The sequence below is a fragment of the Centroberyx affinis genome, unplaced genomic scaffold (genome assembly GCF_046629955.1).
Source record: "Centroberyx affinis isolate AG114_WGS23_722 - 3 ecotype Tasmania unplaced genomic scaffold, CSIRO-AGI_Caff_v1 ptg000635l_1, whole genome shotgun sequence".
Classification (NCBI taxonomy): Eukaryota; Metazoa; Chordata; class Actinopteri; order Beryciformes; family Berycidae; genus Centroberyx; species Centroberyx affinis.
Window position 1 is genome coordinate 18,355 of NW_027279261.1, and position 14,066 is coordinate 32,420.

At 45.9% G+C, this 14,066-nt stretch overlaps 1 protein-coding gene across 2 annotated transcripts in view; it reads right to left on the minus strand.

Moving 5' to 3' along the window:
- LOC139643598 (uncharacterized protein KIAA1671) overlaps positions 1-14,066 on the minus strand; it is a 29,594-nt gene that overhangs the window by 13,483 nt on the left and 2,045 nt on the right. For both annotated transcript variants that reach the window (XM_071518784.1, XM_071518783.1), the window contains exons 2-6: positions 13,802-13,887; positions 11,567-12,927; positions 11,362-11,452; positions 6,620-9,511; positions 6,350-6,475 (exon numbers count right to left, since the gene is read on the minus strand). In XM_071518784.1, the coding sequence (XP_071374885.1) occupies positions 6,350-6,475; positions 6,620-9,511; positions 11,362-11,452; positions 11,567-12,912 (4,455 nt within the window). In that variant the 5' untranslated portion in view covers positions 12,913-12,927; positions 13,802-13,887. The remainder of the gene's footprint in view (positions 1-6,349; positions 6,476-6,619; positions 9,512-11,361; positions 11,453-11,566; positions 12,928-13,801; positions 13,888-14,066) is intronic.

The following is a 14,066-nucleotide window of genomic DNA, read 5'->3' on the forward strand; positions in this document are numbered from 1 at the left end:
TGTCGAGGAGGGAGTAGTTGTTAACAGAGTGACATTGTTCATTGACATATTGTTCAGTTAATGTAATGGACCAGATTGGTGCTTGGCCGACTTTATGATCAGTGCTTGTAATCCGTGTCAGCAGTGAAAGGTATTGGTGCATCTCTGGTGTGTGTGTGTGTGTGTGTATACGTGCGTGTGTCTTACACTAGTCGGGGTGTTAGGTGCGGTGCGCCTGCGTAAGGACAGCCGCTGCTGGCTGCGCAGTGAGAACCTGCGGAAGGACTCCCTGCTGCGAGAGGCTAGCGAGCGCAGAGAGTTGGTTCTCTTGAAGCCCCCCGTCCCGTCCTCTCCCCTGCCTCCCCTCTCCACCGCGCTGGATACAAAGCTGAGCGCCCCCTGCAGGGAGCGACGGACATTTCCCACCCATCCCGACACCTGGGATTGGGCCACTGACAGCTTGTCCCCCAGGTACTCCATCACAGCCCAGCACTGGCAAGACCTGCTGTGTCAGAACGAGACTCTCAGCTACGCTGTGACTCTTGTTTTCACAGCAGCAGAGTCATTCACGTCTTGGGAGGTTATGTTGGAGAGATGGCAGTCCAGGGACAGTGTCCTTGGTATTCACTGATGTGTGTTGCTAGGTCAATGCTGCAGTAGTGCAGTTGGTGATAGGGAGAACAACAACACAGCTCAGCCAGTCAGATGTGGTGGTGATGGTGTTGTCTGCTTCTTACAGCACTGCAGCAAAGAGAACGCCAGCCAGCCGTTGACCGTTACAGGACCTAATCTCTCTTCGGTTTCAGTTCTAAATGGCCTTTCTGCAGTGCAGTCCCACTGGAGCCATCAGGACTCCATTTGAACTCATCACTGTCAGGCTCCAGGCTGTCGGCCTGAAGTGAACTGTGGAGCTTTCTGCTGTCTATTTCAATGCACAGAAGATATGCTTGATATGATATGCCTGCCTCGCTAACCAACTGGGCATGTAAAAGGATATGGAAGGTTGCTCTATGACAGACACTCACTGTTAAGTATGCAGGGGACTACTCTATGAGACTGCATGAAAAACTGCTGCACTGCTTACCAACAGGTTTCTCAACCATCTTTCTCTGGCATCAAGTACACAAAGTAGCAGCAACAAATCAACTGGACAGGTGATGTGAGGTAATATCACATCCCGAATATAGCATTCATGTGTAGCACAGCATTCAGGTATCCAGCTTTATCATACAGACTTTATCATACAGCTAAGAGTAATAATACAGAGAGTGAGAATTAGGTTTAGAACAGTACTAAGTGAAACCTCTGCCAGTTCTCCAGGTGTGAGCCTATCTGTCTTGATCCCAGCCTCAAATACAGCCAACCTGACAGCTTTCCTAGAGTCGTTGTTACTGCGTCTCCTCCGAAACTGCGCCCAGGTTAAAAGTGGAAATATGACATCCAACAAGGCTACATTTCCACGGTGCCCGATACAATGTTGTTCTGCTGGCAAAAAACTTGCGAGGAGGAACGGTCCAGGACAGCTGGTGGCGGAGCGAAAGCTGCTGTAGTCATTTCTATTCCCAAAGGAGAACCAGAGAGCAGTCAACGCAGTGCCAAATAGAAGAAATGAGAGAGAGGACTGTGGTGGGAAGGTAAAATCCAGGGAAGACAAGAGAGAGAAAATGTTCTCTCCTTGCCTTTTCCTGCAGGTACGGGCAGGTAGAAGAAAATGCGTCAGCCAGTCCTGTTCCCTGTACCCAATGCTCTAGGACTCACCGTCAAGGAGAAACTGGGTGGAGAGAGGGAGTGGAGAGTGGAGTCAGAGGGAGAGAGAGAGAATGGGAGGTTCCTGATTCAGTGCGGGAGGGAGAGGGGAGGGTGATATATGTTCTGCGGTGCTCTGGCACTCCAGCCCGTTTCTGTTGCAGTGCAATTGTCACAGCCAGCACAGGGGAGGAGGGTAGAAGCAAACATAGGAGGGACACAGGGAGAGTGATGTATATTGACACATACAAAATCATTTTTGTATGTTATTTTTAAGTAGTCCCTCCCTTCATAATAGATGGAGAACACATGAGAGAAAAAGAGGAAAAGGAATAGTGATATGAACATATAGGAATGAGCACAAGTGCATGGTCATGTTGAGGAGTAGCCTAAACTATAAATAGATTGATAATACATGCGAGAGAGAGCGAGAGAGCGAGAGAGAGCGAGAGAGAGGAAAAGACAGGTGTGGCTGTAAGACTGAAGTGGGATTGTGTGCTTGTCAACCGGTCTGTCAGCACAATGAGAGCATAGCTAAAATGAGGAATCACAACACTCAAGACAGAGTTTGTTTAAACAAATCTCTCTCAGACTCATGCAAACCACAGCACAGGCTAGAGAACCTTGAGGGGCTTCCCTCTAACTTTTTTAATACTTGCCACAGACCGACCAGCTCTCAATGAACATCGTCTCTCAACTGATACGATAAAAGACAGCAATAGTACTCCAGGCGCACTTCAGAGAGTTAAACTCTTCTCAGAGCAAACTGGGACACAGGGGCTCATATAAGGTACATCGCTGTCCACATATGCCCCCTGCTGGTAATCTGCTTATTTCTTTGAAGTGCTGTGCTAAAGGCAAGTGAGTCTCCTCTAAGGTTCTCAGTTTCCAACAGAGCACTCAAACACACCCCTCTCACATACTCCTCATCCCTAAAATGGCTGCCTTGTCCCCCTCCTGAGTATTTAGACTATTAAGGACAAGGTAATTGAGCCTGAAAGTGCTAAATTACTTAGTTGTTGAAGATGTGACATATGTTGGCTAGTAAAGTGTTACAGTAATATTATTACTTTCCCTGTATCAAGTAGTGTAACAAATTATTATTATTTCAGTAATAATATTCCAATTATCAACTTGATTATCAAAACTACATCCCACCCTATCCACAAATTTGTTTTCACCATAATCAAACACACAAGGCTAGCTTGGATGAGAGATGGCAGAAAACTGTACTTTCTCTAGGTGAAAGTATTCCAGCTACTTTGATTTTATTAAGCAAAGGGATTACAACATTAGAAACTAACACAGAGAAGCACAAGTGAAACAATTTCGGGGGTGTAACCTAAAAGTCATATGACAAGTAGTGTAACTAAGTAAATAGTAATCAATAATTCAATTCAATATTTTTTTCTGAACATCATCCACCGGGAAATGACTCACAGCTGCACATCACTTCCCCAGTTCTGCTGACGTCACCCAAGCAGTGAGCAGCCACAGCCGCAGCCGCAGCAACCAACCAGAAACCACACACTGTGAGGAAGCAGATGATACAGGCTGTAGCTAAAAAGCATACAGAGAGTGACATGCTACTTTCAATATTATTGTGAGAGGCACACATGAGGCTTACAGAATAAAAACGTCCGTAATAAAAGAGTTGTGCTGTCACTTACCCAGAGGCAGTGTGGAGTCAGACAGCATGACCACATGTACAACACAGCTCTCAGCCCGGTGCCCATCTCTGCTCTGTCCAACTCACCAGCCTCAGACCCTCTGCCTTATCCCAGTGATGTCACTGTGCAAGTATGATCTCAGGGTGTGTGTCTGAAGATACTTCTCCCAGTAAATATAACTGACTGTACAGTCTGGCTAATGGACGATTTTGTGGTGTGATATCCGATATCTGCCTATACTGATGGATTACTCAACATAATCAACGTCATTATATACCCTCTCAAAAATCTCAACCAGATTTCTAAAACATTTGCTGCTATTTTGCTTAAAAGCATAGAGTAAATATGAAAATCTTAAATATAACCATGCCACTGTGTTTAAGTGTCCATTTTCTGTGGTGATCTTATTGTAGCTCTATCAAAGGAACATAATTGCTGATACGATTGTGAAAGACTGATCGTATCACCACATCAATGTTAGGGATGTCTGGATCAAATTTTTTTTGGACTCTAATAACAATTTGAGTTATTACATTTTGAATGTTTGCCAATACCAACCAAGTGCCGATCCAATAATTTTGTAATTAATGCGAAGATGTTTATTTTTACAGCGCACTTTGTAAAGTAAAGCCTGAATCAATCAAGCGCACGATCAAACGGTAAGAACTCCAAAAGCCTGTAGTGGAACTAATTGCAGTCACATCTTTCAAGCAATCCAAGAGGTGTTTACATACGTTGTTGTACAGGTGCAGGAGGGCAGTGTGTGAAAGATAGTATTGAGAGGGCAAACTGTAGCATGGCTCCTAATACTCCATTACACGGTGATAAACTCAGTAATGCTCTCTGTTATTTCATCTATCATCTATCACATTCAGTATATCCTCTAATGCAGTGGTTCTCAACGTGGGGTCCGGGGACCACCAGGGGTCCTTGAGGGAGTTCCAAGGGGTCCCCAGCAAATTGATGAATTGTTAAATTCACCATTATTTCACTTATAAGAACTTAACACAATTAGAGAATATAGAAGAATGACTATTTTGATCTTAGTTTCACTGTCATCTCTCTACCTGCAACACAGATATTCATGGCATTCTGGACAAAATCATATCTAACAATAAAAATATTCTCAGATTTGGGTCCAAGACAAAATGGGGGTCCGTGGCTCTAATGTGGACTGAATTAGGGGTCCTTGATATGAAAAAGTTTGAGAATCACTGCTCTAATGTTCGCAGCTTAGGCACAGACGTCTTCTGAGATACTATCTTTGAGAACTCATCACACCAAATGGTGTTTCTTGCAAATGCCTGATTAAACAAGTCGTATTGTAATTAGCTCTGCTGCTGCCACCCCTCGAAACACAGCATTGCAAACATTACAATTAGCCGTTTGCTTTCGGTCTCCAGTTTAAAGTAATTCCAGACTGCAGACATGACTGTTAACCAGCTGCTTTCAAACCATGCAAACCGTCTACCACATACACTTGTTTACGGCAAATACTTTCTTCAATGTCAATTTTCATGAATGGATTGGAGGGGGGGAACTAAATAAATAAAACCAATAAATACCAATAAATCAAAATTTGACAGGATCAGATCATATTCTGATACTGGATATCAGATCTGTGCAGCATCCCTAATCAATATATCAGTTGAGCATTACATAAACCGCCAAAGAAATGATAGAACCAGACACAGCTCAAGCTGCCAAAAATAATTAAGCAGTGACCACAGCAAACAATAACAGGTCAGGTCTCAGCACTGTATTAACTAACAGTTAACCTACATCTAGGTTAGTAGATGTAGGTTAGTAACTAGGTTAACAAACAGTTAACCTAGTACTCTGTGAAGGCTAACACTCATACAACTGAAGTACAACCACTAGATGGTGCTAGTGACCCTAAACTCATGGTGACCTAATCTTTGGGGGCTTCCCGGCTCCATGTCATGGCAGTGTGCAATGTTAAGCATCAATACACCTCTGCGTCATAGTGTAGGTCTTTAACCAGGTCCTAAACTTACACTCTCATTGACAAATAGGCGACCAAACCCATCACTGTATATCACATAAACATTGTACATTTGTTTAGATATAGATGATGAACATACAGTATGTATACATAATGTATTGAGTGTACTTGCAGACATGCAGACAAATTTTAACTTACCTAATGCAAAATGAAAAGCTTGGTATCTTTATTTATATCCTTGAAACAAAAGGCAGACCTGGACTACGTTGGTAGAAGTCATAAACGTCAGAAGTAACCAAGTAGCGAGGACCAACACAGTCACATGAGTATTACGTGTCTGCTTGGTTGCAGAACACATCATTACCATTAAGGGCCATTTTACTGCACAGCTTTCCCTGAGCCTTGTTGACAGGGTGCTGTCAAGTGAGCAGTGTGAACATGTACTCATTAACCATTTGACTAATCCAATCCTGAATTACAGGCCTGAGAAGATGTTTGGCCACCAGTTCCCTGGAACGTGAGGTGGGAGGGAGTGGAGGTGACTCTATGAGACGATGCCTTCAACATTAGTCACCAACTCATTATTTCCTGAACCCGGCTGCATTCAACAGCTCTCATCTTCCAGTCAACTAACTGCATTCCAGCTCCACCTAATGCCTCTCTTCATCACACATGCAGACTAACACACACACTCACTCGAATAGGCATAGACACACATTTGTTCTCAAACATAGACACATAGTACATGTGTACTTGTGCTCACACACAAGTACACACACACACAATTCCCTCCCTATCACCAGTGATAGGTGAGTGATGTGTGAGAAACAGTCCAAATAAATGTAAACAGTGACCAAGATAAAAGGCTCACGGCCAACTATTACATTGAAGCAGATACTCAGTGGTTTTTTTTTAATTGCATCCAGTTAGGGCTTTCGTAGAACCAATTTTTGTTGGTGCTGAGAAACAAAAATGCAGCCTGACTCACCCAGCTGTGACGGTCCCTCTCTCTGTGGGCACTGCGACTCCTCATCCTGGAAAGGCTTCCCTCCACGGCACTATTCAAAGGGGCCGACCGTCGCGACACACTGCGGGACCGCATCCTGTTCAGCTCCTGACACACAGGGACACCAGAGTCAACTCCTCATCTTCATCGCACAATATATGCCTAGCCTGAAAGCTAACCTAACATTTCTGTATGAAAAGAGTTATTTCTGCCTCTCAGTCTTTCATGTCACCTTGGGTCAGTCGCCCTCACCTGGGATCCCTGTGCTCTCCTATGGCCCCAGACCTCTCCCCTGTTGTTGTGAGGCTCTGGCTCTCTGGGGAACCAGATCTGCTCCATGGGAGTGCTGCTGGAGACTCTGCCAGGAGAGCTAGCAGTGTTGGCGTCTCTCCTTGGGAAAGGGGCCAAGTGCGGCCGCTCATCCGGCACACCAGACCAGCGCCTCTCTGGGGCCAGGAGCCGTTCCTCCTGCCTGAGGAGGAGTTGCTCTAGGCTAGGTTTGTTGGCAGGCTTCCGGGGTGGTTCAGGTCCAGCCATGGGTCTGTCCACCGACATCTCACCTGGCTTCAGCTCCCATGGGTCCTGAACTGAAGCCGTCCATACTGGGCTTGGACGACCCAGTGAAACCTCTGGTGGCACCTTTCGGCTACCGTCCCTCTCAGGGGTAAGAGGCTGTGATCTAGCCCCACTCCCCGCCTCTATACCCTGAATACCAGCAACAGGAAACATGTCTTTACTGGGAGAGGGCTGAGTTTGAGATGTGAAAGAGTCTATGTCAAGAATGGCAGGTTTGTAAGGCTCGTCTGCTCTGGGAGAAGCCTGCTTCCATCGGGTTGCAGGGTCACTGTGTTGGGAAGTGGCCTTGGAAAATGGGTCATCTCGGAGCACAGAGTCTAGATCCAGCACTTTAGGCCTGAGAGGTGATGAGTCCAATGCCACCCTCTCCTGCTCGTCTTTCCTCTGCTTCTCTTTCAGTCTTTGTCTTTCTGCTTCCTGCAGTTTGGCTATCTTTCTCATTTTCTCTGCCTCCTCTCTCTCCATCCTCTCCCTCAGTCTCAGTTTCTCAAGCTCTGCAAGCTGTCTGTCCTTCTCCACCTGCTTTTGCTTCTCAAATTCCAAGAGTTGCCTTCTCTCCATCTCTTTAATCTTCTCCAACTCCTCCTTCCTCTGCCTTTCCTTCTCATATTCACGTTGTCTCAACCTCTGGTTTTCCAGCTCCTGTCTCTCAAAGTCAAGTTGTTTCTGTCTCTCCCTTTCCAAATCTCTTTGCCTCTGTCTCTCCAACTCTCTCTGCCTTTCCCTCTCAACCTCTTTCAGACGCTCCTTTTCCATCATCCTCTGTTGTTCTCTTTCTCGCTCCAGCTCTTTCTGTCTGTCCACTTCCTGCTGTATGGCCATCCGTTTCATTTTCTCTGCCTCTTCCCTCTCCATCTTCTCCCTAAGTCTCTCTCTCTCAAGCTCCAAAAGCTGCTGCCTCTCCCTTTCCTTCTGTTTCTGTCGTTCAAACTCTAAGAACTGTCTTCTCTCCATCTCCTTCATTCTCTCCAGCTCCAGCTGTCTCTCTTTTTGCATTTCCAACAGCCGTCTCTCTTTGTCCAGCTCTCTCTGTCTTTCTTGCTCCCTTTGTCTCTGCCTCTCCTGCTCATGCTGCCTTTCTTTCTCCAGCTCTTGCTGTTTCTCCCTTTCCAGCTCTCGCTGTCTCTCTCTTTCAATCTCCCTCTGTCTTTCCCTTTCCAATTCTCGCTGTCTCTCTCTCTCGATTTGTCGTTGTCTCTCTCTTTCTAGTTCTCGCTGTCTCTCTCTTTCCAGTTCTCTTTGTCTCTCTAATTCTTGCAGTTTTTCTTTTTCCAGCTCTAGCTGTTTCTGTCTTTCCAACTCACGTCGTTTCTCAAGCTCTCGTTTCTCCTTCTCAAACTCTTTCTGTCTTTGTCTTTCAAACTCTCTCTGCATCTCCCTCTCTTTCATTCGTGCAAATTCTAAATGTGCCTGTCTCTCAGTTTCTAGTTGTCTCTGTTTTTCTCTCTCCAGTTCTTTCATTCTTCCCTTTTGTCTATCTGTCTCCCTCTTTAATTCTCTTTGCTTTTCAACTTCCATCTCCTCCTCTGTTGGCTGTCTGTCCCATGCCGATCCCCTCTCGCTTTCTGATATTTGGCTCCTCTCCATTGATTCCTCACCTTGATTTTGACTTTGTGGGCTCTTTCCAAAAGCTTCATCTAATGATGGATTCCTCCTTAATGGAAGAATCTTTCCTTGAGAGCCCCACTGTCCAGACCTCACAGAAAAATCATCAAAGGGCGCTGCCATGTCCCCTCTGTCTGCTCCTTCATCTCCAGGGGAAACTGGCTCCTGTATTTGTCCGGTCAAGGCAAAGTAGGTGGCCCTGGGTTTAGTCTGCTCGTCTGCCTGTAGCATTTTCAAACGTTTAGGGGCTGCGGCTGCTTCCTCCCTGTCTGCCTCTCTCTGCCTTTCTCTCTCTTTCTCCAAAGCCATCTGTCGCTCCCTTTCCGATTCCTTTCGTATTCCTTTCTCGATGCCTGCCTCTTGCTCCAAGTCTGCAGCAGTCCACTTGTGTAGAGCTCCGACTCTCAGGTATCGTGGTTGCTGCTCTGGCATCGAGGCCAAATCAGGTTCTCCTTGAGCCAGAGCGCTCCGCTCTGCTGTTGGCCTGCTCCCTTCTGAGCGTCTGGAGCGTAGGGTCATGGCCTTGTCCTCCAACTGAGCCAAGGGGATGCTCTCGCTCACCGCCCTGCTCTCCTCCACCGCCTGCACAGTGTCAAAAGAATGCAACACCCGCAGCGGGCTTGATGGAGATGCAGGCTCTCTGTAAGTGGCGGTGACCAGGGTTCCCTCATTCTCACTATTCCCTTTCTTGAGTGACAAGTTCCTAAGCAAGGCCTTAGCCTTGTCTTTAGGCTGATCCTCGTCCACCACCAGCACACTGTACCTCTCCACAACGTTCTCAAACAGGGACGCTCGCACCATCTGTACCTCACTGCTGGGACCACTTTCCTTGGATGTGCTGCCCGCCGTCTGTCCTTCGTCAGAACCTCTAGCCATGGAGGCCTCTGTGAGCTGCTCTTGGGGGTCTTTGTTGTCCTCCTCCATGTTCTTTTGGTCACTGTGGATGGTCGCTGACTCTTCAAACTAAGGAAATTCATAGAGATTTAATGACTTTTTTTTTTTTTTTACCATTTTAACGCATCGCATTATCTTTTTTTCACCACACCTTTTTACACCTACACCTTTATTAGAGGTGAGGTAGTAGAAAAAGACAGGAAAGTGAGGGCAGAGAGAGGGGGGATGACAAGCAGCAAAGGGCAAGGGCCGGATTCAAATCCATGCTGCTGCAGGAAGGGCTTTACCTTAAAGCAATATTCCACTTAGTTTTAACATGGGAGTTATTTGGCACTTGACCACAATGAAAACCATAATATAAACTACTCACCAAGATTGGATGCAGCTGGGACGAGTGTGTATGGTTCGGATTTTTACTTCCCACTCATTTGATTGAGGCCATGAAAATAGCCTAAAAACTTATTTAACAGGTTTGTGAACAGATTCAACAACAGATCCAGCTTTTAAGACAAAAAAGCAGTCCTGGGCCCTTCGTCATTTTGCATTTCTATTCTTGGTTTAAACTAAAATTTGTATTTAAAATTAAAAGTAGATCCGGTCTTCCAAACAGGAATTATCTCTCCTAAATGGTACCCTTCTGCTATGTTCTCTTCTATCAATAAAAATGCTATTCAGCGAAATTATGTTCTAAACTGTTGGACCCTCAGTCAATTGAAAATCACACTAGCAGGATCTGTTGTTGAATATGTTCATGAATGTGTTAAATGTGAGTTTTCAGGCTATTTTCATGGCCTCATTCAAATGAATGGGAAGTAAAAATCTGAACGCTACAAACTCTTCCAGCTGCATCCGATCTTGGTGAGTAGTTTGTATTATGGTTTTCATGGTGGTCAAGTGGCGAATAACCCCCATGTTAAAACTGAGTGGAATATTGCTCTACCGGTTGAGCCACCGGGGCGCCTGAGCGCACTGATTATCTGATGTAAGGAATAATTTTAGCAGCCTTAAAAAACGTAAGTACTTTGAACTGAAACACTTCACCTCTATACTACAAAACCAGAGATTAGAACAAATCTGGTTTGACAGCGGAACAGGAGAGAAATACAGCACACAAAAGAGTAAAAGTGATTGAGTGAACAACTGTCAATGTAGAAATAGTATCCCCTTTGGTGTTGGCCTCATAACAGTGGGTGTGGTGCAGAGGTGGTAATCAAAGCCTCTCTGTGTTGACCTTTTCCCAGTGATCTCCTCTCAGCATGTTTCATAACCAACAGCCACCAGGGATGATTAATGTGCCTGCCGTCTTAGGTTTCAGAGCTTTGTACTTCTATGGCAATGACACTCTTTCTAGTGCAATGCCCCATTTTCTCCAGGGAAAATTTCCAGACAGACATGGGTCCAGAGCAAATGTTGCGAGCTCTAACTTTTCTTAAAAAGGTGTATTTCACCGTGCATTTTCCCATGAACACCTTATTTTACAGTAATAAGTACATAAGCTGATCTGTTTCACTAAAACATAAAAGGGCCTGTGGTGTAGAACAAGACAAGATGAGATGTAAAAGCATGTGAATTAATCCTATCCTATCATCCTCCATCTTGTTCACACTTAACTTCTTATCCATCTATAAGCATTTGGCAAGTAAGTTAAGATTAACTTTACTGTTTCCATGAATAAATTTGTCTTGGACACAAAGTGCTGCTGCTCAGGGCAAACAAATAAACACATCACATAAGCCACATCACATAAAAACTTAAATAGTAAAAAATTAGGTTTAAAAAAAAAAGGAATAAAATAATACCAATAATAAAAAGCACAAACAGACCCCCCAATGGCTACTCGCTACTCCCTGATACATATTGTCTGTGCTCAGTAGCAACCAAATATCACGAATCTTTAACAGTTCTTAATCCTCTCTTACCCTCCTCTGAGGATCTTTGTCATTCTCATGACGGTCTGTCGCCTCATTGAAGGAGGGACTGCCTAGGTCTGCTGACCTCTCAGAGGTAAACCTGATGAAGAAAAACATGCATCACACAAGACAAGACCATGCATGACAATGGAACTCCTGAACAAAGACAAGGGACAAAAGCAAACCAAAGACAGACATGAAGAGCAGCTCTTACCTTTTGGTCAGGTCAAGGGGCAAGGGGCGGGGCTTTAGTGTTGGCTTCACGAGGGGACTCTGGGCTGGCGGTGTGTCCTCTGTCAGTTGCTTGATTCGCTGTTTAACACCCAGCGGTGGTTCAGCCTCTGGAATTGGCTGCACTGGAGAGCGAGGTTCTGACCCTTGGCCCGTGGCTGCTGCCCCAGGAGAGGAGGAGGAATCAAGGAGGAGACTGATCCGTCTCTTGATGCTACCTCCACCCTTATCCTCATCCATCTCTTTCTCACTTGCCTCTTCTTTCTTCTTGTTGCCTTGGTCTGGGACAGCAGGCTTGGCTACACCATCAGCAGCTTGTGGTATGGTTGTGGTCGCACTTGGGTCTTTCTCCGTCTCTCTCCTCCGCAGCAGTGCCCTCTCCTCTGGAGTGTTCTCCTTGCTATTCGCCTTGGGGGATTTACGGTGCAGCGAAAGGCCAATAGACTCAAACTTGGACGTGAGATCAGCTGAAAGGGGTCGTCTCCCGGCCCAGCGAGGGGCAGGTGTTGGCGACTCCATCTTAGTGGAAGAGGGAAGGAAAATGGCTGATACAGGTCTGGGTCTAGAGCCTCTTGGCTGGGGTCGGAGTGGAACAGCTGCCTCATGTTTATTCCCTTCCCTTTCCTCTTCCCCTTGCCCTATTTGAATGAGGAAACCCATGGACTTGGCTCTGGTCATTGAGGGCCCACCTGGCCCTTTACTGGATGCCATTTTGTCCTTCTCCTCCTCCATTTTAGTGGTTCCAGACCACTCTGCCGCAGGGGGCTTTTTAGGGCTCCTGGAAAAGGGCAATCTTGATGTTCCAGACTTCTCTCTCTCTGCTGGTTGAGGAGGAGTGGGTTTGCTGGGGTCTCCAACGGCAAGAGGGGGGGCTGGTTTAAACGGCTGGACTACAGGCTTGGTCGTTTGTCCAGTGTTCAGGTTAGGAGAAGGTTTAAAGGAGGTAGGAGCAGGACGGTTTGGGTTGGTCGACACTGGCCTGGGTTTGCCGATAACAACTGGTTGCTGTGGTTTTGGAGTGCTTGGAAGTACAGGTTTGATTCCAGCGGGGCGAGTAGGCTCTGGTCGGGGCTTAGCTTGGGGCTTAGGGGCAAGTATGGGTCTAATGGTGGGGTTTTTATCCACAGCGAAAGGCTTGGGAGTGAGCCGTGGCTTGGGGCCGGGGGCAGGTTTACTGGGCTCTGGAGTGATGATAAGGGACCCCTGGTTGCTGGAAGAGCCCTCGATGAGGCTTTTATTGCTGGAGTCAGTCAGGGGAGTGAGGTGCAGTCGTCCTCCCACCCCTGTCCTTCCTACCTCCCCAGTCTGAACCTCCACCTGAGCAGCCATCCTCTCCAATAGCACCTATAGGTGGGAAGATAAACTTAGACACCTCTGTTGAACAATGGAACCAAAATCAATCTATAGTGTTAACCATTCACTGGTAATGTACTCAACCACTGGATTACATGATGCAAAATAAGACTCATGATTAGCTCCATAGCACTCCCTCCATCTAGACATTATTGTGGACTTTGTATTGGGAGTGCCATACACCACACCACAGCTCTATACCGGAGTGAGAGTTATTTACACAAGGTTATTGATCACTCTGGCAGGATAAAGCAAAAATGTTTACAGCTGAATGAATGGTGCAGTAGTGATCAAAATTATGTAACTTTGAGCTGGAACCTCAGACAGGGGAGGGGCTGGACAGCTGTGTGTCATTGTTTTCTTTTCCAACATGTTGTAACACAGGGAGATCAAGCTTAGACAGTGAATAGGGGATTCCATTGAAAACTCATAATAACAGACTGGCATTAAATATTCAGCTCCTCTCCTAATACACTTTCATGACTTTATCTTTAAAAAAAACTGACTGACCCTATAATCTGATGCAAGTATACTGATAAAATTGAGATAACCTATGAGCAATGCAGTCATTTAACTTTGTTCTGTTGACAGACTTCTACGATAGTGAGTTCTATCAGTTGTTTCTCTCCTGAGGAGAAAGAGCAACAACATTAACAACCCAAGTACTTCTGTGTCAGCCCTTTAAGAGCCTCCCTCTTCAGATCTGATAATGCTTTCCACATGTTCCTGTGTTGAGATACTCCATAACGGCCTGTGCTCTTTGGTATGCCAGAAGAGATATATGCAAAACAGCTTGCTAAGGCAGCTATTTTGGAAAAAAGGCAGGCTGTCTCAAATGGCTGTGGAGAATCCCTCCATAACTTACCTGACTAGATGTCAACCGTCTGCAGTGGAGCCCTGGTTTCTGTCGTAACCATGCAGCAATGTCATATCACACAGAGGGAAGGGAACCTGAGAGTGAGAAACTTTGAGTCAACACAACACACAGCTTTCCACTTGTCAAGACTGCAGCCCTTGAGGCTGTGGTAGACAAATCACAGCGGCGTTACTACGGGCCTGTCCTAATGCTTCAGCACTGTGTTTTCAGGCCTCCATACGGAAGCAACTGAGCATAATGTTTACACTGACAC